Consider the following 25045-nt stretch of genomic DNA (forward strand, 5'->3'; position numbering starts at 1 on the left):
GCATTTCTTTTTTGGTGTTGTGTATATGCAATACTTGTGAGTTTCAATTTTTTAATCTGTCCTGATTCATGGAATACCTTTTGTTTTACCTAATTTTTACTGCTTATGAATCTAAATTTATCAGGAAAAGTTAATTTCAGTATACTCAATTTAAGAATGCAGGAAAGTGTGTAATAAAAGTTATACAGATTTCCATGTAATTTAATTAAGATTTTAAAGTCTCAGCACATGAAGGTTAATGATCAGAAATATTAAATCATATGGAAACACACTGCATTTCTAGACATTGCCAGTGGGCTCTTACTGCAAAGTGTATGGATGTCCTCTTTTAGTTGCTGAAAGAATGAAGATAAAAAGCATAAAAAGAGTATGAGTGATTGTTTTTAAGTGAGTGATGTGAAACTTAGATGCCCAGTAATCCAAACCAAAACAGCTCTTAACTCTGTGAAAAGATCAAACTTTTGTCATAAGCATATATTGTATATTCCCTCTAGATCAGTTCAGTCACTCAGTCATGTCCGACTCTTTGCGACCCCATGAACTGTAGCACGCCAGGCCTCCCTGTCCATCACCAACTCCCGGAGTCTACCCAAACCCATGTGCACTGAGTCAGTGACGCCATCCAACCATCTCATCCTCTGTTGTCCCCTTCTCCTCCTGCGCTCAATCTTTCCCAGCATCAGGGTCTTTTCAAGTGAGTCAGCTCTTCGCATCAGGTGGCCAAAGGATTGGAGTTTCAGCTTCAACATCAGTCCTTCCAATGAACACCCAGGACTGATCTCCTTTAGGATGAACTGGTTTGATCTCCTTGCAGTCCAAGGGACTTTCAAGAGTCTTCTCCAACACCACAGTTCTAAAGCAATTCCCTCTAAAGCAATCTATACATAGTCTTTGCCCTAAATTAGGGCTAATTAACCTAGAAAGCTTATTCTGTACACATTAGAGCCAGTAACCCTTCCTACTTCTCAGTTATGACAATCAAAAATGTTTCCGGATGTTGCCAAATGTTCTTGGGGGGGTGGGCAAAATCACCCTTGGTTGAGAACTGCTGCTCTAGATATATTAGAGAATGGGAGCAATGATGCAGAGTGATAAGACTCTGGAAGAGAGTAGGGTGGAACTCAAAGTGTTGTTTTGATTATTTTAAGGACTAAAGACCAAAGGTTTTGAATTTTTTTATTTTTTTAATTAATTTTTATTAGAGTATAGTTGATTTACAATATGTTAGTTTCTGCTGTACAGCACAGCAAATAAGGTGTGTATATATATATATATATATATATATATATGATATATATATATCTCCATTCTTCCTAGATTGCTTTCCCAATAGGTCATTACAGTGTGTTGAGTAGAATTCCCTGTGCTATACAGTTGGTTCTTATTAGTTACCTGTTTTATATGTAGTAGTATGTATATGTCAGTCCCAATCTCCCAACTTATTCCTCTCCACCCCTTCCCCCTTTGGGAACCATAAGTTTGTTTTCTACATCTGTCAATCTATTTCTGTTTCATAAATAAGTTCATTTGTATTGGGTTGGCCAAAAAGTTCATTCTAGTTTTTCCATATGATGTAATGGAAAAACCTCAATAAACTTTTTGGCCAACCCAGTAACACTGATTTTTTTTTAAATATTCCACATATGAGTGGTAATGTATGATATTTGTCTTTTGTGTCTGACTTCACGCAGGATGACAATCTCTAGGTCCATCTGTGTCCTTGCAGATGGCATTATCTTGTTCTTTTTTATGGTTGAGTAATATTCCATTCTATATACATACATATGACATCTTCTTTATTTATTCATTCATCCATCGGTGGACATTTAGGTTGCTTCCATGCCCTGGCTGTTGTAAATAATGCTGCAATGAATATTAGGGTGTATGTAACTTTTTGAATTATGATTTTCTCCAGATACATGCCCAGGAGTGGAATGGCTGGATCATATGATAACTCTGTCTTTAGTGTTTTAAGGAACATGCATACTGTTCTCCATAGCGGCTGTACCAATTTACATTCCCAACAGCAGTGTTGAAGGGTTCCCTTTCTCTACATTCTCTATAGCATTTATTGTTTGTAGACTTCTTTGATGATGGCTATTCTGATTGATGTGATACCTCATTGTAGTTTTGATTTGCATTTCTCTAATAATTAGTGATGTTGAGCATCTTTTCATGTGCCTCTTGGTCATCTGCATGTCTTCTTTGGAGAAACGCCTATTTAGATCTTCCACCCATTTTTCGATTGGGTTGTTTGTTTTTTTGACATCGAGCTGCATAAGCTGTTTGTGTATTTTGGAAATTAATCCCTTGTTGGTCACTTTGTTTGCAAATATTCTCTCCCATCCTGTGGATTGTCTTTTTGTTTTGTTCATAGTTTTCTTTGCTGTGCAAAAGCTTTAAGTTTAATTAGGTTCCATTGGTTTATTTTTGTTTTTATTTTCATTACTCCAGGAAGTGGATCAAAAAAGATCTTGCTGCAATTTATGTCAGAGAGTATTCTATAAATTGATTAAATGCCCCAGCCAAAAGACATAAACTAGTTGAATGGATTGAATTTTACATTTTAATGAAAAAGTTAAAAAGAAAAGTGTCTGGTTCAAAGATTTGCTCTTAAATAACCATCAAAAAGTGTACATGTCTTATAAGAAGATTCCTTTATCCCAAGTTATTTTGTAATCATTCCAAGTTATTTTGTAATCATTCCAAGGGGGCTTAACAGAAAAATCAGACTTAATCCTCTTTTCTAGAATATATTTTTAGGTTACTGAAATCACCTATAAATAAATGCATCTTTATTTCAAAAAGTCTTCCTGGAAGAAATCAGACTTAATTAACCCTTTTTCTCCTTCATAGACTACCTTGCAAGTTCTTAAAGCTAATAGATTACAAGCTTAAACAATCTTGCCAACTTTTTAATAAAATGAGCTTTTCATTTTTTTTTTTTGTATTTTGCTGTCTGCACTCAATCCCCCACTCCCCTGCCCCGTCCCACCCTTTATAGAATATGATCATCATCAGGAGTTTTTAGCTTTTCTGTCAGGGTTCTTCTAACTTTTTTATGGCCACTATAGCCGTTGGTCATCTACCAGAACATTAATAATTCATTTTTTTACCTTCTGTATGTTAGCCACTGGACATTGTAACACTCATATGTGTCCTGAAGCCACAGTTATTTCACATGGTGGCTGTGAAGGTGGTACAGTGACTCTCACCTTCACTTCTCTTTCACTTTTGTCTTCTTCATGCAGCAGCGGCCGTTGAGTCAGCAGACCGAAGTCCTCGGCCCACCTCTGCACCAGCCATTGCTCCGAGTCAAGCCGCAGAGGGCGGTGTCCCAGGTGCACCTGTCAAGAAAGCACAGAAGGAAACAGTGCAGGTTGAAGTGAAAAAGGAAGAGGCACCACCTGAGGATGCTGAGCCAGAGCCCACAGAAGCATGGAAGGTATGTCGTAAGCCCAGAGGTCCAGCTCACTCACTTTCTGATTCAGAGGTGTTGACTCCTTGACCAGGAGGGTTCTCAAAGCACTGGTTTTTGTTAAATCCTAACAAAGTTATTTCTTCCTCACTCTTTCTGAAAGAAGGTAGCTCCCTTAAACCTGTAAAATATTTTCAAAGAATTACGTCATGAAGACTGTAAGCTGTCCCAGATGTTTTCAGGTGACACACAGCTTTACCCAACTTAAATTTTAAAAACCGAGTCTGTGAAACACACCAGCACTGTGATCATCTGCTTTTAAAAATAATTTTTACTCATCCAGAAGGAATCTCCACATTCCTTTCTAAGAGTAAGCTCAGCTAGTATGATTAAAATATAATTTGATTTCCTAAAATGGATATATGTGTAATGTGCCCAAAGAATATCCAGATATTATATGAAGCACATATATGTGGTTGTTCAAATCTTAAGTAACTTTATAAAAAGAAGATCCATTATGTAAGGAAAGTTATGCTACTGAGTTGTTTATAGTTCTGAGTTGATTGTACCACAGTCACTGAACTTTGTTGAAAAATCACAAGTTTTTTATTAGTAGATTTCCCAGGAGTAACTGTACCTGAACTCATCTTTTATATGTTGATGAACTTTTAAAAATACATTTAAGCAGCAATAGAATTGTGGTGTCAGTTCAGATTTATTAAAGTAAATAAAAGTCTCACTGTTGACTACAGAAATTAATAGAAATGATCTTTATAAGAAAAGCTACATTTTTATATGTCTGTTAAGAAATGTAAAACTGTGTAAGACCTTAGTAAGTGCTCTCACCTTGGCAGATTGATTAATTCTGTTCTTTTGGAGCTAGTTCAATATCTAGTTTATCTATAAAGCGTGGCCAATCTGGCTCTGTTTTGATTGTATTAAAAAAGTATTTGGTGTGACATAGTTCTCACTGTCCTTTGAGACAAACTTGAGTCCAGAGGTAGGGGAGAGTGAATGAATGGTAAGTGTTTGCATTTTTGTATCTAGCCAGATGTGCTTGCCATTGGCCACAAGGTTCCGCATCAACAGTGCCTTTTTGATGCTAGACTACTTCAGTTTTTAATGTTAGGGGAGCTCACCTAGCACTTTGACCATCTTTTCATTTATATTGCTAACTGAAAATGTTGAATTACTGGAAGTGGCAAGGGAATCTTTCTGGTGGCGAAGATTCCTTTGGCTTTGTGCTAACTTCCTTGTTCTTTCACTATCTGGCAGACACAAGTATTTTCATGAATAGGTTCCCTTTGCTTTTGGGACCTCAGCAGAGTGGAGAGATCACTTCCTGTTATATGCTCACCATTTAGGTGCCAGTAGGGGGCCTTCTTGCTAGTTAATTCTATATAAATACATTTAGAGACACTTGTATTGAGATCAGACTGAAAGCCACTTCTGATAACCTTCTATTACTGTACTATTAGTGACAGAGCTAACAGTGACTTGAGTTAATTTTATTTGTAGCAGTTAGAAACTAATTATGGCATTTGCCTGAAGCTATATTTACTATATAAAGCTGCAGTAGTAATAAAGTAGCCCTGTAATTGTGGAAATCTCATTACCTAACACTAATTTGGTGCCAGATAGAGAGCTTTTTGGCATCTTGAGTCATTTGACAAGACCTATTTTGCAGGTGTGGAGACAGGACCTTTCCTCATGTGCATATTTATTTCAGTTAATATTCTCTATAGGAGTATACACAGAACTATTGTTGTTGCTTGGTCTCCATTCTTAAACTGAAGTAGAGGCTCTCAACTTCTTGCTATTGGATTGCTAAGGACCCAAAGCAAGAAGTCATTATTCATTTAAACAAGTAATTTAAGCTTTACCAAATAATTCAAAACTTCCATTTGCTAAGCATTCACAACTCTATGAAGATATTCTCTCCATTCTATCAATAAAAAACTTGAAACTCAGAGGTGAACTGACTTGTGAATAGCCACACAGCAAGTCTCCTGGGATTCAGAGCAGAAGTAACCCAAATTGTTACTTACCCCAGCAGTTAAAAGGGCTGTAGCCAGATGTGCTTGTGATTTGACAGTGTCACAAAAGTTTGGTGTCGTCTTATGTTCCTTATATTCTGTCCCAGAGAAAACAGCACAATGACATTATATTCTGAGGTAAGGCTGCCAAATGTGATCAAGAAGAAGATGTCAAGGAAATTCCCTGACAGTCTAGCGGTTAGGACTCTGCGCTTTCACTGCTGAGGGCCCAGGGTTCCATCCCTGGTTGGGGAACCAGCAAGCTGCTTGGAAGCCAAAAAAAAAAAAAAAATATGTCAAAACTACAAATTAATGAAGTTCTGTGAAGAATGTAAAGATACAAAGTGATTGATTTGACCCTTAATAAAAACATTTTTCTCATTTTGATATATCCAGTGCTTTAGGCATTGCTTACTATTATTATGCTTTCTCTTAACAATCTTGTTTTTTAAATTTATGCTTACTCTACTTGGGGCATATAAAATGACTGCTACTAAAGGTATTTCAAAGCTAAGCAGGAGGCATTAGTTACTATCTTCCTACTACTAAGGATGAATCTTTCACATCCACCGAACACATGGGCTCCCACTCCCTGGAGAGGAGAGTACAGTGTGTTGAATGTTGCAGCTGAGCCCTGTGTGTGCTTATTTATAAATCTGCCTTGGAAGTAACTGCATGCATCAGTAACATTTGCATTGAGTTTATTTTGATGTGTTGTTGTCTAATAAACTCAAGGATTAAACTGCTTCCTTAAGTAGATTGATCAACTAACAGAACTTTTTGTATTTACCTGTTTGGTGTCCTATGTGATTTATTTTATGTGTAAAAATCTTTAAGTGTAAAGATTTTCTTTTTGTTTCTGTCATGTATGTCACACATGGATATCTTCATTTGTATGTTTGTTTTTAACTGTCATTTAAAATACTTCTACATTTTTTGAAAAGGAAAACATGACTTTTTAAAGCCTAAGTTATTATTTTTAGTAAGTACTTTTTAAGAAACAAATAGAAACATGTTTTCTTCATCAATAGAATAATTACCTTAATTTTTTTTTTTTGATCCTTTGGCTGTCCATATTACCTCTTCAGCCTTGAGAATGTGATGGTGAACTGACAGATTGCTATTGAGAGCAGCGTCCTTCTCTGTAACACCCCCTGTATGATTGCATCATTATGATTACTTATCAGTTTATTTCACAACCACCTAAAGATGTGGCTGTTTTGGAAATAATGCCATTCATAGAAACCTACTAACCTGAAATGTTTTTACCACTTTATTTCTTAAATGTAGGTGGAAAAAACCCACATCGAGGTCACAATACCCACCCCAAATGGTGACCAAACACAGGTTTGTGCCAGCAGGCCACTTTTTCCTTTTTCCCTCCCTCCCTAATTTTTCTTCTCCCATCTCCCCTGCTCCTTATATATATATATATAAAATGAAGGTTCAAACAAACTTCAATGAGTCAATATTTTATCATTTTTCTTTCTTTTTTTTTTTTTTAATAATGGCAAAACAGAAGCTTGCAGAAAAACCTGAAGATCTGATAAGAATGAGGAAGGTTAGCCATTTTTCACTTTCACAATATCATATTACCATCACCCCTGCTGACTTTCATATTGCATTAAAAAGACAGTGATCCATTCTTTTCATTGATTTCTCTTAAGCTGGGAGTACTTTCAAGTAGCAGATGTATACACACACATACACACAAATGTATATATATATATATATATATATACACATATGTATACTAAAGAAATTATAATCCTGTACTATATATTGAAAATAATCATTAAAATAAACTTTTTCAGTGTGAAAACACCTTCTTAAACACAGTGAAATAATAGTGAAGGCCAAATCTATCCTTTAAACTATATAAAAAATATTTCACAGTGGCACCACATGCTTGGAATCAACAATACGCATTCAGTATTTATGCTCAATGGACTTGAGTTTGAGCAAACTCTGGGGGTTTGTGAAGGACGGGGAAGCCTGGTGTGCTTCTGTCTATGGGATCATAAAGAGTCTGACATGACTTAGCAACTAAACAACAACATTATGGAAACCATCATAGCAGCAACTCCCGGTATTGCTAATAATTACGGGTTTGGCTGTTCTGTGTCTCACTCTTCTCAACCAGGGAGTGGGATGAGTGTTTTTACTGAATAGAATATTGACTGATATGTATAAAATGTCCTTAGATCTTTCTTATGGAAGGTGTTAGAGATGTACATACTGCAGTATTACTGAATATGAAATAATGTCAAAAAGCTAAATAATGTTTTAAAACATTTCCTTACTCCATGGAACACAGAGATTCAAGACTTCTTAAAGTCATGCATTTTAAGATAACCCTCAAACAGCTTAGCTTCAAAAAGGAGCATAAAACAGCTTGTTATGTAAGAAGCCAATGAAGCCAGGAGCACTGTCTGTTTAAATAACATCATCGCATTCTCCCCATCATTCATGAACAAGGCCATCCATTTTCTGCTGGTAATCGTGTCCTCTGTGTGTCCTTGTGGTTCTGTAACCATTTCATGTTGGCATATGCTTCGCTGTGGACATTTAATTTTAAATATTTTTTTGGTTTGCCAATTTGCAGTTTTTTCCCGCAAGAACAACATTTTAATTTTTTATGCTTTTCTGTTTTTCCCTCTTTCATTTTCACAGAAAAAGAGAGAGAGACTAGATGGTGAAAACATTTATATCAGACATAGCAATTTAATGTTGGAGGTTTGTATGAACTTGAAGCTTATTTCAGTTGGTTGCCCGTAACCTGCATTCTTCGCTGATCCCCTTTCTTCTTTCTGGGCTGTGTTTGGTTTTGCATGCCGTTGCATGAGAGAACTTTAGGTTTAAGATGCTTTTGCATGTTGGTAAACGTAAAGATATGCAACCATCTCTACTTTTGAATCTTTAGTTTCCATTTCTCATACTTATCCGAAAATATATGATTGGGACTACCTCTCTGCATCCCATGGTTCCATTGTTTTACCCACTTTTAGGAAGAACAGTATCACTGTTTAAAAGTTTCTTGAATTGTCCAAGAGTATAAGTGTCTCAAGCATCAAATTTGTATGGTTTTTTAATCTTCTGAACTTAGAGAGTGTGGAAAAGTATGATCACAATTCAAAATGGACTTATGAAAATGACAAAAGAATAGTCAGGGGAAAAAAAGTAAAATACAGGAAGGAAAGAATGGAGGCTGGCATTTAATGAGTAGTTCATATGATATAAGATAGTTTAATTATAAAACAAGTCTGAAAGTGAAAGTCGCTCAGTCATGTCCAACTCTTTGTGACCCTATGGACTGTACAGTCCATGGAATTCTCTAGGCCAGAATACTGGAGTGGATAGCCTTTCCCTTCTCCAGGGCATCTTCCCAACCCAGGGATCGAACCCAGGTCTCCTGCATTGCAGGCAGATTCTTTACCAGTTAAGCCACAAGGGAAGCCCAAAACAAGTCTATGGGTATGGAATTTTTATTTTAAAGAGAAAATTGAAGCTTAGAGAAATTAAGTAATTTCTTTGCGGTTATACACTAGTAAATCAGTAAAGCTCAGATTTGTGTTAGGATCCATCTAATTATTAAACTACACTTTTCTCCCATTCAGAAATAGCAACATACTATCTGCTATAGGAATTGTAAGGTCATTATACTCAATATTGATCAGATTTTCACCAAACTTATATTAGTATACTTTATCTAGTTTCAGACTCCACACTGGATAAGGAAATAAAAAACTAACTAGAAGATTAGAGGAACTCTATGAGGAAAAATGAAGGAAATTGGAGTGATTCTATGAAAAAACAGATCATGTTTACACATCAGAAACTCTTCTCTGATGACCTAATTATGACTCCACTCAAGACAAAACCAAAAGAAATAAATATAAATTCTGACATCATGGATTTAACTCAAGTACAAAGGAAATAAAACTGTAGGAAGATGATAAATGGTTCTTGCCTTCAGGAAGCATATAATATAGGGACAAGTGGAAGGGAGAAACAGTGAATAAGTAAACTGATAAAATGATTACAAGTTATTATAAAAGCTGTGAAGGAAATAGACAGTATGGTATGCTAATAAAAAGGATCTGCTCCAAATAAGGTGGACAGGGACGTTGTCTCTGATGAGGTAATGCTTTGCTGAGACCTGAAAGATGAACATGTGTAACAGTAAGTATTAAAGTGGAAGTTTGAAGAAATTTTTTTAGATAGAACTCAGCCTCCAGGAATTAGTTAACCTCATCTAATTCTTTATCAATACATATATTTTGAGTGCCTGATAGGTATAAGATACTTTGATAAAAATAAACTATGGCCAGTTTTCATTAACCATGTACTGCGTGGTGGGCACAATACCAAGTGCTTTATATATGTTTTCCTCATGTAACATGAAATTTTCTTAGGCTGCACCCTAGGACATTTTAAACTTGGTATCTAGATCTCTTTGCTTTAGCATTTTAGTAAATGAAACTAGGCCTGAATGGTTCCACTTCTGAGATTAGGAAGAATAACAGATGTCAGTTGATCTCCTTATCCTCAAGCAGTGTAACGTCTCCCAATTCCAAACATGCCTGTTTCTTGGCTTGCCTGTCTTTGATTCCTCCTAACTGGAACCTGCAGTACCAATCATATATTTGTCCTTTGTTCCATGAGGTGTGTTATGGCTTCTGAGACTCACAAAGTCCCTGTGTGTGATGTGTTTTTCCCAGCATTTCATTGACAGCCGTGAGAGGGGATTTCTAAACAAGTGTGTGTTTGAAAATTAAAGCTACTAACCAGCTTTTCAGAATATTTTCTATTTAATGACGTGTTTGGTTTGATTGCTGCTAAAGTTATAGGATGATAGGCATCAAAAGGTGTCTCACCTGAAAACAGCCAAAATAGTTTGGCTAACCATCATTCTCTATATTGTAAAAGGTCCCCCGCAACCCCCCCCCCCCCCACTTAAGGAAATTCTCTCAAGTTATCTGTCATACTAGCAGATTTTTACAAGTATTCTCTCCTCCCCCTACTCCTACCCCACCCCCACTAATGCTTTGTTCTGGCACAAATAAGGTCGAGTTCATTTTTAGATCTGCTGCCGCCTCCTCCATCTCCCAAAGAGAACCTGTAGCAAGTGTCTATGACAATTTCTATTTGGAACAGGTCCCTTTGAAATCTTAATTTTCCTCTGTGCCCCCACAGGTTTCCAACAGAGCCAGCTAAAAAGGTTGGAGAAAGCTCCCTCAGAAGCTACTGATTTTATTGAAACATTTATTTTCTCAGATTCCAAGCCAAACAAAAGCTAAGCAGGCCAAGTAACAAATCACCAGTCTCTCATAAGTAAGAGGCTAATAACCCAGAAAGTTATGGTTTTATCATAGCATCTCTTGATCATTTTTGTTTTGCTCCATTCCCACCCTTAGCCCTCCCAAACCTGTTTAGTTGTTCTTGGCCCGAGCAGATTTGATTTTTGTCCGAAGCTAGGTCAAGAGCCATACATGTCTGGTGGGTCTCAGTTGTTCAGCCAACTACGGAGTTGTTGACAGAGCTTGTTCCTGCTTTTCTTTAGCTAGTAAACATGATTTTCTTGCTTTCAGCTAGAACAAAAGTGCAAACTGTGGTTTCCCCTTGGTGACGCCCATTTCATGAGCTATACTCACATGTCACCCAGCAGGCAATGGGGGAGCTACAGGATTGCCCTTTTGGGGTTAGTTTTCTCTTTGATCTCAGATCACATAAACCTCTTTCAGTCTTGCAAAAATAAATAGACTACTAAATGAATTTTCTGAATGAATATCTCCTGAATCAAAATTGTGTCATATGCCTCACTGATTCTTTTTCTTATACTGTATTCTCTTTGACATTGCTTTTGAAGAAAATTTACTTAATTGAAGCCTCTATTGCCCCAGGAGAAACTTTTTAAGCAAATTTTTGTTTAAACAAGTTCCTTCCCCACCCCACCCCCCTCAAATGAGGCTGTTCCCATGGAGCCAAAAAAAAAAAAAAAAAGACTAATCCTCAAAATTCACAGAGCATATTAAGAGATATATTTAGTATTGTGCTTTTCTTGGATACAGAACTGCCTTGATATATAATAAACACAGAATTTTTAGCAGTCATCAAGTGACAGGCTCCCACATGTTTTGATTTCAAGCACAGATCTTTTGAGTTTTTTTGAAGAAATATGTTGGACAAAGAACATTTGAGTTTTTGTCTTCACATTGTATTTCCCAGATTATTTCTGGCCTAGTCTCTCTTTTGAAAGTTGGTTTCTGCCTCCTGTTACATAAACTTGAATGCTATTTATTATGTCATTTCTAGCTTTATTTGTCCAGTTTTGATCATTTCTCCTTGGAATATCCCCCATGAGAGTTTTTCCCTAGTTGTCCGGTAGTCACATCTGCCCGAATAGTTATTTTAAGTTGTCAGTGAGACATAATAAGGTATTTGACTTAAGTTCTTATTAAATTGCTCCCCATCCATTGACAGTTACTAGAAGACAGTTCCTATTTTGAATGGTACTAAGGGATGAAGTAAAGCTGTCAGAAGGTAGAAAACATAAGGCTTTTAGTGTGTGTGGATACTATTGACAAAGAAAAAAATTCCATTATACTGTATACCCCTGAGTAATTACTCAGAGATAATAATAATCTGCTCTGGAGGCTTGAGCCAGGAATTTCAATAATACATTTTTGTGTCGAGAAGAGGTTATTCCTGTTTACCGAAACCCAACAACAGCCACCCAGTAATAAGAAAGCAAAACTCTCTCCAGGTAGAGATAGAGGGATACTGTGCAGTTGCAGTTCATTAAGGCAAGGTAGCCAGTGGTGGGAGTCAAATCTTTCACCATGTCCTTCCTGTTACAGTTTCTCCTTATCTATTGCTATCTCCACCCTGCCTGAGCTGAGCCTTAATCAGTTCCTATCAAGATGAGGCTGAATGGGCTGTAGGATTACCTGCTTGGAATGAGGAATTGGAGATCCAGAGCTGTGACATGATGACATGATGGGAAGAAGAGTTGTAACATTAAGGAGTGAGCTCTTTATGGGTTCTATAACTGCTAAGAGCTATAGGGTGATGATGCTTTACTGCTTCCAAGAAAAGCACCATGTTAAAAAAAGACAAGAAAATATACTATATTGTATATTTACAATTTGAATGCAATTTATGGATTAATAACATCTATCCTGGATGTGGAGTCTTTTCTACCAGTGCCCATAGTATTCTATGGGCTTCCGTTGGTGTGGTCTTTTCCCTGAGTATTCATTATTTTGCATCTTTGTCCTTTCAACTATAGGATTTAGACAAAAGTCAAGAAGAGATCAAAAAACATCATGCCAGCATCAGTGAGCTGAAAAAGAACTTCATGGAATCTGTACCAGAACCCCGGCCTAGTGAATGGGATAAACGCTTATCCACTCACTCTCCCTTTCGAACACTTAACATCAATGGGCAAATCCCTACAGGAGAAGGAGTGAGTACTTTGTCTGTGTGACGAATGGTGAGAATGAGTGAAATAAATGCTTTTGTATATTGATAATCTGTATCTGAAAGTTTAGAGCTGAAATTTATCTTTGGTGTCTCATGAGTTCATTCCAGCTTTAAAGCATTTGTAATCAGACACTTACTTTTTAAGTCACGTGGACCACCCAGTCCAGTTACGGGAGCCATTTAGAGCGACCAGTCGATGATTAGGCCCTGAGAACTGTCTTTGCAGCTGCATGCTTCTGGCTAGTGTATGTTTACAAATTGACCATAAGCCAGTAGAACTTTATGTGCAAACTGTGCCTTCAAGGACCAGAGACTTTACTAAATTTAGTAAGATCAAAATTGGAAAGGGATAAGCATTTTTTAAAAACTTTGTTTGAACACTTGCACAACTTAGAAATGTCTGGAATGGTTGACCACAATTATATAATAAACTGAGGCGGCCTCTAAGCCAGAAAATGGAGAATACCAAGTCTTAATGATTGTATTTCAGTTTTAGAAGAACTATTGATGATTTATTTTATGAGTAACATCAAATTTAATATACTATTTTTTTTGAGATAGTCACAGTTAGAGGTGGTGATACCTTTTAGAGGCTGTCCTTTTTCTATTGTTGTCATTCCCTATTTTAGAAATCCTACACCTGAATAAATGAATCTGTGTAATGAGAACATATTGAAAGTTACTTTGAGCACATAGTCAAAAATCCTTTACTTAATCTTTACCCTGTACAGGTTAAGTATGTATGTGTGTGTATGTATATATATAGTCATAGTCACAGGTAATGATTTTAAAATTATATGCTTATTTTCCCTGAAAATAATAGCAGTTCTATTTAAGAAAGGTAAAGTGATATCTTAATAACTTTTCAAAATTTAGTTTTTATATTCAGAGTTCATGGTAAACTATTCCAACTTACTGTTTAGTTTCTGGAACTGGAGAAGATAGTAAAAGATTGTTCACAAAGGATACATTTTATATTTTTCAAAATGTGATTAAAATTGGCTAACAGCTCTCCAAATAGAGTTGAACCACTTCACCAAGAAGGCTGGAGAATTCCTGAGTGATGGGCAGTGAAAAAGCTACCAGGGATGACAGGATGCAGCTTTTCCTGTTCTCTGTCCTCAGCCTCCGCTCCCTGGTCCTTAGTCCCGATCCCAAATCTGGAGCACGTGCCCTGGGCCATGAGACAGTGACCGCCTTCTGTAAGCCCATGACCTCATGAGAAAGCACTCGTTGCTACCTCACCTGGCTAACCCTGCAACCCATAACTGCATATTTTCTAAATATGTTTTCTTTTGACTCGTTGCAGATAATAAAAGATGGTCAAATACTTTGAAAAAGTAACTTAGTACCCTCTTGGATGAGGTTTGGTAAATTCAAACCAGTCTCCGTTTCCAGAAAAATAATCTTATGTCTTAATAGAAACACTTCAGAAACCATCTCAGGGCTGGTTTAGGGAATATCTGTTTCATTCTGTGGATTTTGAAGAAATGACTTTTACAAATTAAATTAGATCAGTATGGAGTCCTTTAGCTCTAGGGTTATGGTATTACCCCTCTAAATGAATAATGTAATAAATTAGAACTATCCTGTGATAACCTTTTATATAGGTTAATTCCACTTTCTGGCATATCTTACTTTTTCTTTGATAATTAGGGCAGTATTTCTGTTCCCTGGGGATACCTCTTCCGCCTTTGACAGCATTGTTGTTGCATTGCAAGGCAACTGAATTTTATGTAATTTGTGTGTGACCAGGTGAAGAAAACCTCTGTCCTTCCCTCGGAAAGAAAGGTTGGTGGGCCGGAGGTAAAGCTGCTGTTGTGACTTATGCTTCTCCACCAAAATTTGCTCTTGTCATGGCACTAAGCAGAGAATCCCCCAAACTGGACAGCAGCTGCTCAATGAGTTTTTTTTTTCTTTTGGCTATACTAGTAGATTCATATCCACCGCCTTTGGACCTAACACACATAACATTTTCACTGCTGCATTTTGCAGCTTTCAATTTGCTTATTTCGGCGCATGGCTGGTTGAAAAGCTGCATGAAGATGTAAATATGTATTCAGAGAGAAAAACGAATTTAATTGTACCCTATTCTTTTTATGTTGTCTTTCTTCTCCCTCTTATGTTCTTTTAAAAATCATTATAATTTTGCATCCTTTATTTTCCTTTTCTTCCTTTTTTTGCTGACCAGTCCCCCAGCTACTTTCTCCCTGATACATATCACTTAGGGGTGTGCAAAGAACCAGTGTCGAACTTCCGAACAGATCAGAGAAGGCTGGCTCAACTGAGAGAACTTAGAGCCAAGTTTTTCCTTTCATAGAAAACATCTGTCTTGACTGGATGGCAGAGTACAGGAACTGCTGGGGGAGAAAAATTTCTCAATTGGGAAAAAATAATTTTCCTTAAAAGTATCAAAAACATTTGCTTAATGTGATGTATAAACCTTTGTGATGGTCCTTATTATTATTTTAAATCATGATTCTGAGTGGGGGGTAGGGAGTTTGTAACTATTGAGATTTGAGAGGGTTTGGGTTAGGGTTTTTTTCCTGGTAGATCTTGGAGGCTCATATAAACTTTTATACTTTTGTTTTTCTTTTGCAATCTTTGAAATGTATAGGATTAAGATTTTTATTCCCTTGAGCAAAAGTTAATTGCCATACTGAATGAACTATTGCAGTTTTTTTAAGCCTATATGAAGAGATATGAGGATAACATTTTATATTCTGCCATTCTATTTGTAATAAAAGTAACTTTTCTGATGGCAAGAAGGATGCTTCATTATTAATTTGTCCAATTAATCTAAGAAAAATTGGCAGCACCAAAGCAATGAAAAATGACCGAAAATTTGTGTGAATATCCTTAAAAGAGGAATAAATACTGTAACTAATGAAGTCCAGTGATTCCTTGAACTTTGAGGACTTCTGATCTTCATTCATTCACTCAGAAAATTACCTATTGAGTACCCTACTGTGTTATAGAAACTTTGCTAGGATAATTGCCAAAGCAAAGTAAAATACAGTGTCCAAAAGATCTTCCCAAATCCTTTGCACATCCCCAAGTATCATTTTTGAGCATTTTCCATCTGTCATTTTGTTCATCTTTCTCTGTCTTTCTTGATCTTCTACCGTGAAAGCAGACACAGGAACGTGCTCTGTTAGTGCAGGACGAAGAGAAAATTAAAAGGCAAGAGAGATCTACTGAAAGAGCCTTGCCCCAGCAAGAAAACGAAGAAACTCTTCCCAAGGTTTCTATTCCAATCCCTGAGGATCACAAGTTTCTCAAAAAGTGCCACTTCTCCTCTAGTACTTTTTCATCTCCTCGTATTCCTTTCGTGATGTCTTTTCTCGTGGTTCTTGCATTGGCTGTCTGGTGGTTGGTCTTTCTGTGATCGGAAAACAGGGGTCTCGTCTGAAATGTCAAGACTAAAACCATTGAACTTTGTCGTTGGCTTTTACTATGTTACCTCCTGTGTGTTACCCTCTGATCTTGATAGTTCCTGTCCCAGGGGAGCGCTTGTGGTCATGTTCTGTCAATACAATGTTACTCTTTGTAGACAATAAATCATGGGGTACAAAGGAGTAGCCATGGATTGCCAAAGCCAGTTTTCCTCACGGAAGTTTAACAAGTTTAGGCAAATTGGGTTTAAGCATGCGGCAGGTTGGCACTTTCCCCAGAAGCATTCACTCTGTTATCCTGCATGTTCTTATTGTTTACTATTGCTCTGTACTCCTCTCCAGTGCTCCTCACAAAGCAGGGAATCCTGTAGACAAGTGTGATGGAATGTCTTCCTAATCCTTGATAGTTACTTGTGTGGCATGGGCTTTGTAGTTTAAGAAAAAATTCAACTTGCTAACCTTTCCAAAGCCTTAAAATGGTACATTTTAATCTATGAATCCATAACCACTCCTTTTCTTGAGATATCAAGCCAGTACATACAAAAGCCTTTTTCAAAAAAGGGCTTTTGACTTCCGTGGCCTTCTTATGTATGTTTCTGAGGTGAACAGGGACAAACAACTCTTATCCTGCCCAGTGTACAGAAGAGGTCTGCAAAAGTTAAATGCATTTTCCACAAATGTAATGTTGATGATGTAAGGAAAATGGTGCTGGTGCCTTTAACCTCCAGCCAGGGCTGAATTTTCCAGACTACTCTGCCCATCTTCAAAAGTCCTGGAATAACAAATTTCTTGAAGATCTGGACATACACATACCCTTCTCTGAATTAGAATACTGTGTTACTTCTTTATTGAATTAAGTAATTATACTGCTAAAAGCAATATTTAGCCATTATGATAAGGTTAAAGTATATATTGATCTATTTCATTTTTCTGATAGATTTCAGACCTGTTTATTCTTACATGTGCGTTGAAATTAATTGTCTTTAATCCATGGTCTTGTGAGCTAAGGCTCTGTTGTGACAAGTACGTGTCTTCTGTTTGCATGTTGATTTTTAAGGCTTCCCTGAAGTAAATATGCGTGTGCTCTCTCTTCACAACCCAACTCAGATGTCTAACCTGTTTTTCTCCCCTCAGTATTAATGAAATCTTGCATGTAGCCTGCTTTTTATGGCACTTGAATGTACCAATGTGGATGATTTGGTTAATGTTGTCTCAAATATTTTGTTTTGAAATCTGAGTTCATAGAGTTGTCAAACTGAGATTATTGCACTTTACTTCTCAATACTTTCCAGCTGATGAAACTTCTAAACAAGACTTTTTAAGGTGGTAGCTTCTTAGAGTTAAAAAAAAAAAAAAAAAGAGAACAGTAGAGCCAAGACTCTTGTCCTTTAATACCCACCACTGTTATTCTATTTTTTTCTGGAGACGTGTAGAAATAATACTCTGGCATTTACTGAAAACTGTGACTAGGTTATTATAGGCTCTCCAAAAAAGATGGGAAAGAAGTGAGAAGCACGTTAAAATTTAAAATCTGGTATAAGTGTATATCTTTCATGTCATAGGCTATGTCTGTTTATAAGAAATATTTTGTAATTAAGCATATTTATTTATACTCATAATAAGGAAGGAGAGACCTCAAATCAACTTGAGATATTGCAGAGCTGTTCTGTAAGACAGAAAGTGATCGTAGTAATACTCCCCTTTATCTGAAATAGACATATGGGAACTTTCCTTATGAAATAACAAAACTATAGTTATCGGTTAGATTCTTTTAAATTTTTTTCAAGAAACAAGGAAATACTATTAGGATTTTATTGATACTTTTATAACTGTTTCAGATTATATTTCCGGTTTTCATCCTTGTACATAGCTTTTTACTCATTATTATTGTAAGCATCACCTTGAGTTGTGTTTCCCTTTGTATTGGAGTTGATTTCAAGTCCATTAAAATTCTAGTGTAAGCCAGCAATACTTTTCGGTTTTCTGAAGTGCAGCAGGAGTTCTCAGATGGTCAAAGGAGAGGCCTTTTCTTCTGTTAATAGAGTAAGAATGGTTGAGACTTCTGAGAAGGGCCAATCCTTTGACTAATAAGCTGGCCAGTGCAGTCTCAAAAGATATGCCTGTCACAGTTATCTTAGGGAAAATATTTTACACTGCTGTCCATATGTATAACATAAAGCTGTAAATAGTCTTGGTTTTCCTCTCATACCTCATTTCATTCTTAATACCAGAAACAGATCCAAATAACTGTGTGTTGGTTTTGGCTTGATTCAATCTTCTTTTTTTTTTTTTTCCTTCGACCTTCTTAACAGCAGGTTGATGAGTAAAAAAACAGTGGGGACTAATTAAAAAGTCTTGGGTTTTTGCCTTGGTTTTGCTACTAGTTTATTCCTAGGGTGACTCTGAGAAGCTGACTTAACTCCTTGGTGCCCAGAGTTCCACCTAATAACGTAGAGACAAACCTACCTCTTGAGAATGTTCCAGGAACCAGAAGCTCTGGTGGGCGTGAAATGCTTGATCTTTTGGGGACAAGAATTTTTTTTTAAAAAAAAGCAAAGACACATTTGCTTCTTGGATTTTTTTAAAAATAAAAGTAAACAATTAGATAGCTGTATTTATTTCCATCTACTCCTTACTGATAGTTGAGCAAACATTTAAAACTACTAAAGTTAAGAATTCCTCTTACTCTTAGGCAATTCATCTTACCTCCATGGTATACTTAGAGTGGACCATACTTGAAAATAAATCCAGCATCTATGTTTTGGACCTGGCTTTTAGCCATCTTCTTATGCTAATGTATGGATTATGAAGGAGCTTCAGTTTTCATGGGTCAGTTCCAATACTTCTTTGTATCTTTAGCAAAAGTTTTGAAGGGAGAAGATACTGACTCTGTTGACTAACATGAGACTAGGGATTATCTGTGGACTAGATTTTGTTATCATCTTAGATCCTAGTACATTTCTTCCTATTAATTATTACTGTACTTCCTATTAAACATTACTTAAATTCCTGTAGATGTAAGACAATTCACTTTTTCCTATATTCCTTAGTCACTATTGTAATATTTCCTACAGAAAAGGATATAAGACTTTTTTTGCATCAGAGGTTTGGTTATTTTTTTGAAGGCATAACCAATCAAAATTTATATTTAGACTTTACCAGTGGCCATGTAATTACAAAAGGAAGACAGAAAATTCAAAAATAGTATGAAATACTAGGAAGTTGCTTTTTTCTTGCCAAGAGCATTGAGCAGAGTAAAGCTATATAGAACTTTTCTACCAAGTTTCCTTCACTTCTGTTCTTCATAGAAATTATAAAATCCCAAAGTTTTTTGCAACGTTCTCTGTCAAACTGAGAGAGACTATTGTTAAATTGATTCTATTACATATGGAAATTCTACTTTTTTCCCCCACTGCACTCAAATGAGCAGTTTGTAGTTTTGGTAATAGAAGCAGAGACAACTCTTTATCTGTGGGATGACTCCATCTGCCTCCTCTACAGTGCAGGGAAGAGTATCCATAAGTCTGGCTCATTTCTACTGCTTTTACCCCTTATTCCTAGGGATATTCTTTTTACTACATCAGAACATGATGCAAAAAGAAACAGGTTGGTGTGGACCTTAGGAATGGATGTGGTTAAGACGTTGTTAAAGTGAGGAAGCCATATAAAGTTAGGTTGGAAGAGGAAGAGGGGTAGCTATGATCAGCAATTACAAATTCATGGAGTATTTCATTTTGTAAACAAAATTCCTACCATATAGAACTTGAAAGAGAAAAAGAAGAGAAAGTAGAGTGGTTTTACTCCCACAGATCAGAAATAAAGGCTGAAAGCTAAGTAAGTTTAATAATAGTCTAACCAAACATACAGATGACAAATTGCCAAGGAAGCATCTGCATTGAGAATGCTTTTCTAATCTTTTGTGATTGATATACTAGAAGGGAGCCCTCCAGTTTATCACAGTCAGAATCCCATTTGGGGTAAATAACAGGATAAATTTACTCTTAAAGATTAAAGGAGGTGGAGAGGCATAGAGACCCAACTCTCTTTTCAGGTCCCCCAAATCAATAAAGGATGCAGTTAAATCTCTCATTTTCACTCCTACTGTCTCTTTAAAGAAGAGTTTCCATATGTACAGAATCCTGTCTCAACACAGGGGATTAGAATTAAAGGCAAAGCACTGTTTACTGATATCCATTCTTCAACCACTGCCCTCTAGGCAATGTATTGCAGGGATGGGAAGCAAAGAGGCAGCATTATCAGAATTTTAGGGTTGGACAGGTCCCCAGTCCAACTCCTCTCCCTTCCAGGGCTTGATTCTTCTGTGCAGTATCATGTAGAAATTCAGAGACCAAGGGGTCTCCCAGCCTCTGATTAATTATCTCCCAGGATATAACATATTATGTCTTTGAACATGCCAGATCTTTGGGTATTAATCACTGATGTATTCAGTCAGTCTGTTTCCCTGTAGCTTTCCAAAGTCTGGGTCCTAAGTGGAGGCATTCTGAAGAATTTTTCATCCCCCACATATAAGCTCTTCACAGAGTTAAAAATAAGTCCTGCTGGAACTAGTCACAGTTCTTGCCCTCAGATAACTTACCATCTGATATCCGGGTCTGTCCCAGTTTTCCCCCTAGCATGTTATCCTTCTGCTTTTTTCGGCCAGCTTTTCTTGTTTTATCAGCTTTTTTTCTTTCTGGCTCCATTGGTTAATTCCCAATGGTTTATTCAGTTTTATGTCCCTACCCATTGACTCTGCCTCTCTAAAAGAACATTGTGAAGTTCCTGGAAATCTCAACTTCACCATAGATCACAAGGCACAAGGGGGTGTTTATTTGTTTTTTAGATGAAGAAGTTGGGGCTGGGGTGGGATAGTTTTGTAGCTTTGGAAGCTTTTTGTAGCCCAGAACCTATTGACAAGATTGTATTGCTGTTATTAGTATACCCTCATGAAGCATATCCCCAGAGTGTTCATTCAAAGTTTGCTTGCCTTCTCTGACAGCCTGGCTAACCTTTGCATCCTCTGATACTCCCATGTGCTTTGATTTATTCCACTTTAATATGATACAGTTACGGAAACTTACTTTTTGTGTAACATTCTGATGATGATGTAGAGCCCCACCAGAGAAAGTGATACTAAAATTTTGAAATATTAATCTCTCTTAGTTTTGTCTGTCTCCTCAAAGCCATGAGGTTCTCAGAGGTGTGAAACCTTGTTTTGTTTTATTTCTTTGCCAAGATACCTCTGTATCTCAGATACATAACCAATAATTAATATTTGCCAAATTGAATTAAATAGTTCTACGGTAACGGATAAAGTCCAACTTTTCACTTAGAATCTCTTGTACCGGGGCACAAATTTGTAGCAAGTGATCCCCACACGCCCAATCAATACATGCGGGTAGCCCAGACAATCCCTATTCAGCCCAGAAGCCTCTCTCCCACCTGTTAGTCCTGGAGTACAGTCCTTGGTTTATTCAAAGAATCTACATATAGTTCTATGATGTTGTCAGTCTGTCTTGTTAATGTCTTATAATTTGATTCAGTTAAAAGCTCTTGTCCATTTATCACAGTAATAATCAACTATTTTCACTACAGACTGTCAATATTATTGAGTCCAGGGTACTTGTTTATGTGTGTAAATTCATCCCGGAGTGTGATATCGTTAAGAGTACCTGTTATTTGACATTTTGTTTATCTAAAATACAAGAGCAGTTTGGTACATTTGTCTTGTGTTTTACATGATATAAAAACACCAAATGTATCAAACTCTTGAGCTGTCAAGAGTTTTTGTGTATCAGATAGGCCAGGGGATCACAGACTTTTCTGTAAAGAACCAGATAACATTTTAGGCTTTGCAGGCCATAGCGTCTCTGTCAAAACCACTCAACGTTGCCATTGTAGAGTAAAAACAGCATTGACAATAATAAACCAAGAAACATGAATGTGTTCCAATCAAACTTTATTTGTGGACACTGAAGTCTGAATTTCTTATCACTTGTATGTGTCACTAAATATTTTTTCTGTGTTTTTCCTAGCCATTTAAAAATGTAAAACCATTCTTGGCTCATAGCCGTACAGAAGCAAGGAAGGGGCTGGCTTTGGCTGCAGGCTGTAGTCTGCTGATGTCTAGAAAACAAAACTGATTAGTTAGACTTTCTGCCTTTGTATTGTTTCAAAGAGCTGTAGTCACTACCTTAGCATCTTCATTCAGCGTTGAAGTATTTTTGGTCTTGTTTATGATTAGAAATGGAAAACAAAAGACGAGGCACTCATTCCTATTTATCTGGCCACCAGGATACACGTGAACTGTAAGCTAAAATATCATCACTAGCGCAGCACCCCACCTCTGTCAGTTTCTAGACTGTTCTCTGTTAACTATGCTCTTAACATATTCAGTGACAAATTCAGTTAACCCCTCTGTTCTGTTGGATTTTTAAGGTTCCCAAATTCACCTTCTCTTTAGCCAGGTTTTAAAGATGAACATGGTAAGAAAATGACATGATTTTCACTCTGAACTTTTAGTACACCAAAAATGTATAAATTTAAGGTTGGGTTATTTGAAAGGTTCCCCTTTCAAAATAAAGAGATTTCTCTGAGAGGAATTCCCTAATTCAGGGCCTACTTGGGCAGTATTTACCAGTAAGTCAAAATAAAGTTATATCCTTTTGGAGGCATCTTTGTGCCCTAGTCAACATGGTTGTGTTGTAAAGGATTTCTTCATATCTGTGACTAGCTTTGAGAGGTGCTCTGTAATACATTCCTAAAACTTTGTTCCGTTCAGTCCCCTGGTCCAGGATCCTTCAGCTATGATACTCAGTGGAATAAATTGTTTATACATTAGCAGTTGAGCAAGATATACTTCTCCTTTGGGGATATTTTCTTTGATGTTTTTTCACATTATTTGCTCTGTTATTATGTAAATTTATCATGAATAAATCTTATTGCAAGTCTGATTCTGGTTGATACTAATCATTAAAGAAACAGGAGTCAGCGATACTGCACATATATAGACCCACTACCCGAAAGCAGGATGAGGAGGAACCTCTGCTTCAGCAGATCAGCAAGAGATACTGTCAGCCAGTCTTTCTAGAACAATTCTCTTGTTTTCCCCATATTTTCATTATTTTCTGTGGCCCAGTAATTGTCTTACACTCAGTCCTAAAACAGAGATAATTTATTGACATGCATTCAGTTCTGAGAATATTAATGTTTTAAATCTGCTTTGGAACTATTTGACTTATTTATACCAAGTTTTAAAAATAACTTTTTTCTAACCCACATAATCAGTCACTACAACACATGTAATTATCACATCTGTTAGAAGCATTTTTAATATGCTGAATTTGTCTTTTTTTAAGAAGCACTCTACAAATTAGTAGTTATTAATACTGCTCTGATCATATTGAGGAATGAAGATATGTTGCAGGAAAAAGAGATTTTTTTCCTTTTCTCTCTTTTTACTGCAGCGGATGGACAGGTATGGACATGTGGGTGTGCAGAGAGCTTGCTTTTATAGTTAACAGAAGGCTCACTGCTCAATCCATCCCTTATTTCACCATGGGCAAACCTTACCTCTTATCTTCCTCTCACGGTCCTAGGTTCTATTATATTACCCAGGTGGTTACTTAAAACCAACACTACACATTTTGAAGTGGCATATTTACTAGCACAAAGTATGTACCTTGTGGCCATGTCTGAGTAATATAAAATTTTATAGTGTTTCTCTACATTCCTTTTAGGAATTGATTGAAAGTGTTAACATGGAAAGCCATTTTCATTATTATAGGATTTTTCAGGAAAAGAAGACACAGCTAATTAATATCTGATTCTTGTTTTCTGTTGTATGTAGTTCTGTGGAACCAAGATGCTATTTTCTAGATATCAGATCGGGGTATCATGTTTTTCTTAAGTCCTTATTATGGCTTTAATCATTTTTGGAATTGGGACTTCTGAGAAATCCTGCTAAATATGTTTGTGTTCCATACTAAGTGATCAGAGTTTCTGTGCTGATTATAGCTTCTTGCTCTCCATCTCTTCAACTCAACCCTTCTTAGTATAATGAAATAAAATTGGCTGACCAAAGGCTTCTGGTCTCCTAGACGTGTTTAGTATAACCTTTAATATATGCTCAATCACTTTGATTTCTATAGCTCTATTCAGGTTTGAGAGCCCTCATTTGATCTGTGGAGTCCTTGCTGGTGAGTGCAGTGTTAAAGCAAAATTTTCTATTATGTAATAGTTAAAATTTTGCATCAGGCACTGATATTTTACAGCAATTTGCTTTTGCATTCACCTATTCTGGGGATAATCTAATAACAGCACTATTTAGGAAATGATAAAAACTATTTTTGAAGGATAATTGTCATTGGCAAATTCCATTTGCTGGCATTCATGAGAGGCTGCATTAGAGTGATTTTCCTGCAATAGGCAGTTCTACCAACTGTAATTTAATAAAGGCCAATGTCTTCCTAAATAAGCTCCTTTATCCAGATGTAGTTTTTATATGCCAGAGAATAGCATTGGACCATGAAAATGACTCAAATTTTGTGGAGAAGCTAGCGAGCACCCCCAAGGATGAATTTCTAGCCAAGGACCACCAGTAGCACACCAGCTTTATTAAAAAAAAAAAAAAGAAAGAAAAAAAAGTAGGAGAGGATATAGACAAGAGAGAAAATTTGGGATGAAGATAAACATGTTGTATGATTAGGAAT

General features: G+C 36.6%; 1 protein-coding gene across 13 annotated transcripts in view; it reads left to right on the forward strand.

Annotated features, from left to right (window-relative positions):
- EPB41 (erythrocyte membrane protein band 4.1) overlaps positions 1-25045 on the forward strand; it is a 178321-nt gene that overhangs the window by 126630 nt on the left and 26646 nt on the right. For 5 of the 13 annotated variants that reach the window (XM_043444628.1, XM_043444620.1, XM_043444621.1 and 2 more), the window contains exons 12-16: positions 3252-3445; positions 6745-6801; positions 6974-7015; positions 8128-8190; positions 12746-12922. In XM_043444628.1, the coding sequence (XP_043300563.1) occupies positions 3252-3445; positions 6745-6801; positions 6974-7015; positions 8128-8190; positions 12746-12922 (533 nt within the window). Of the gene's footprint in view, positions 1-3251; positions 3446-6744; positions 6802-6973; positions 7016-8127; positions 8191-12745; positions 12923-14694; positions 14746-15130; positions 15426-16075; positions 25016-25045 lie in introns of those variants that run through there. The other 8 variants (XM_043444632.1, XM_043444630.1, XM_043444623.1 and 5 more) reach the window with 5 other exon arrangements.

Source organism: Cervus canadensis, chromosome 24 (assembly GCF_019320065.1).
Source record: "Cervus canadensis isolate Bull #8, Minnesota chromosome 24, ASM1932006v1, whole genome shotgun sequence".
Lineage (NCBI taxonomy): Eukaryota > Metazoa > Chordata > Mammalia > Artiodactyla > Cervidae > Cervus > Cervus canadensis.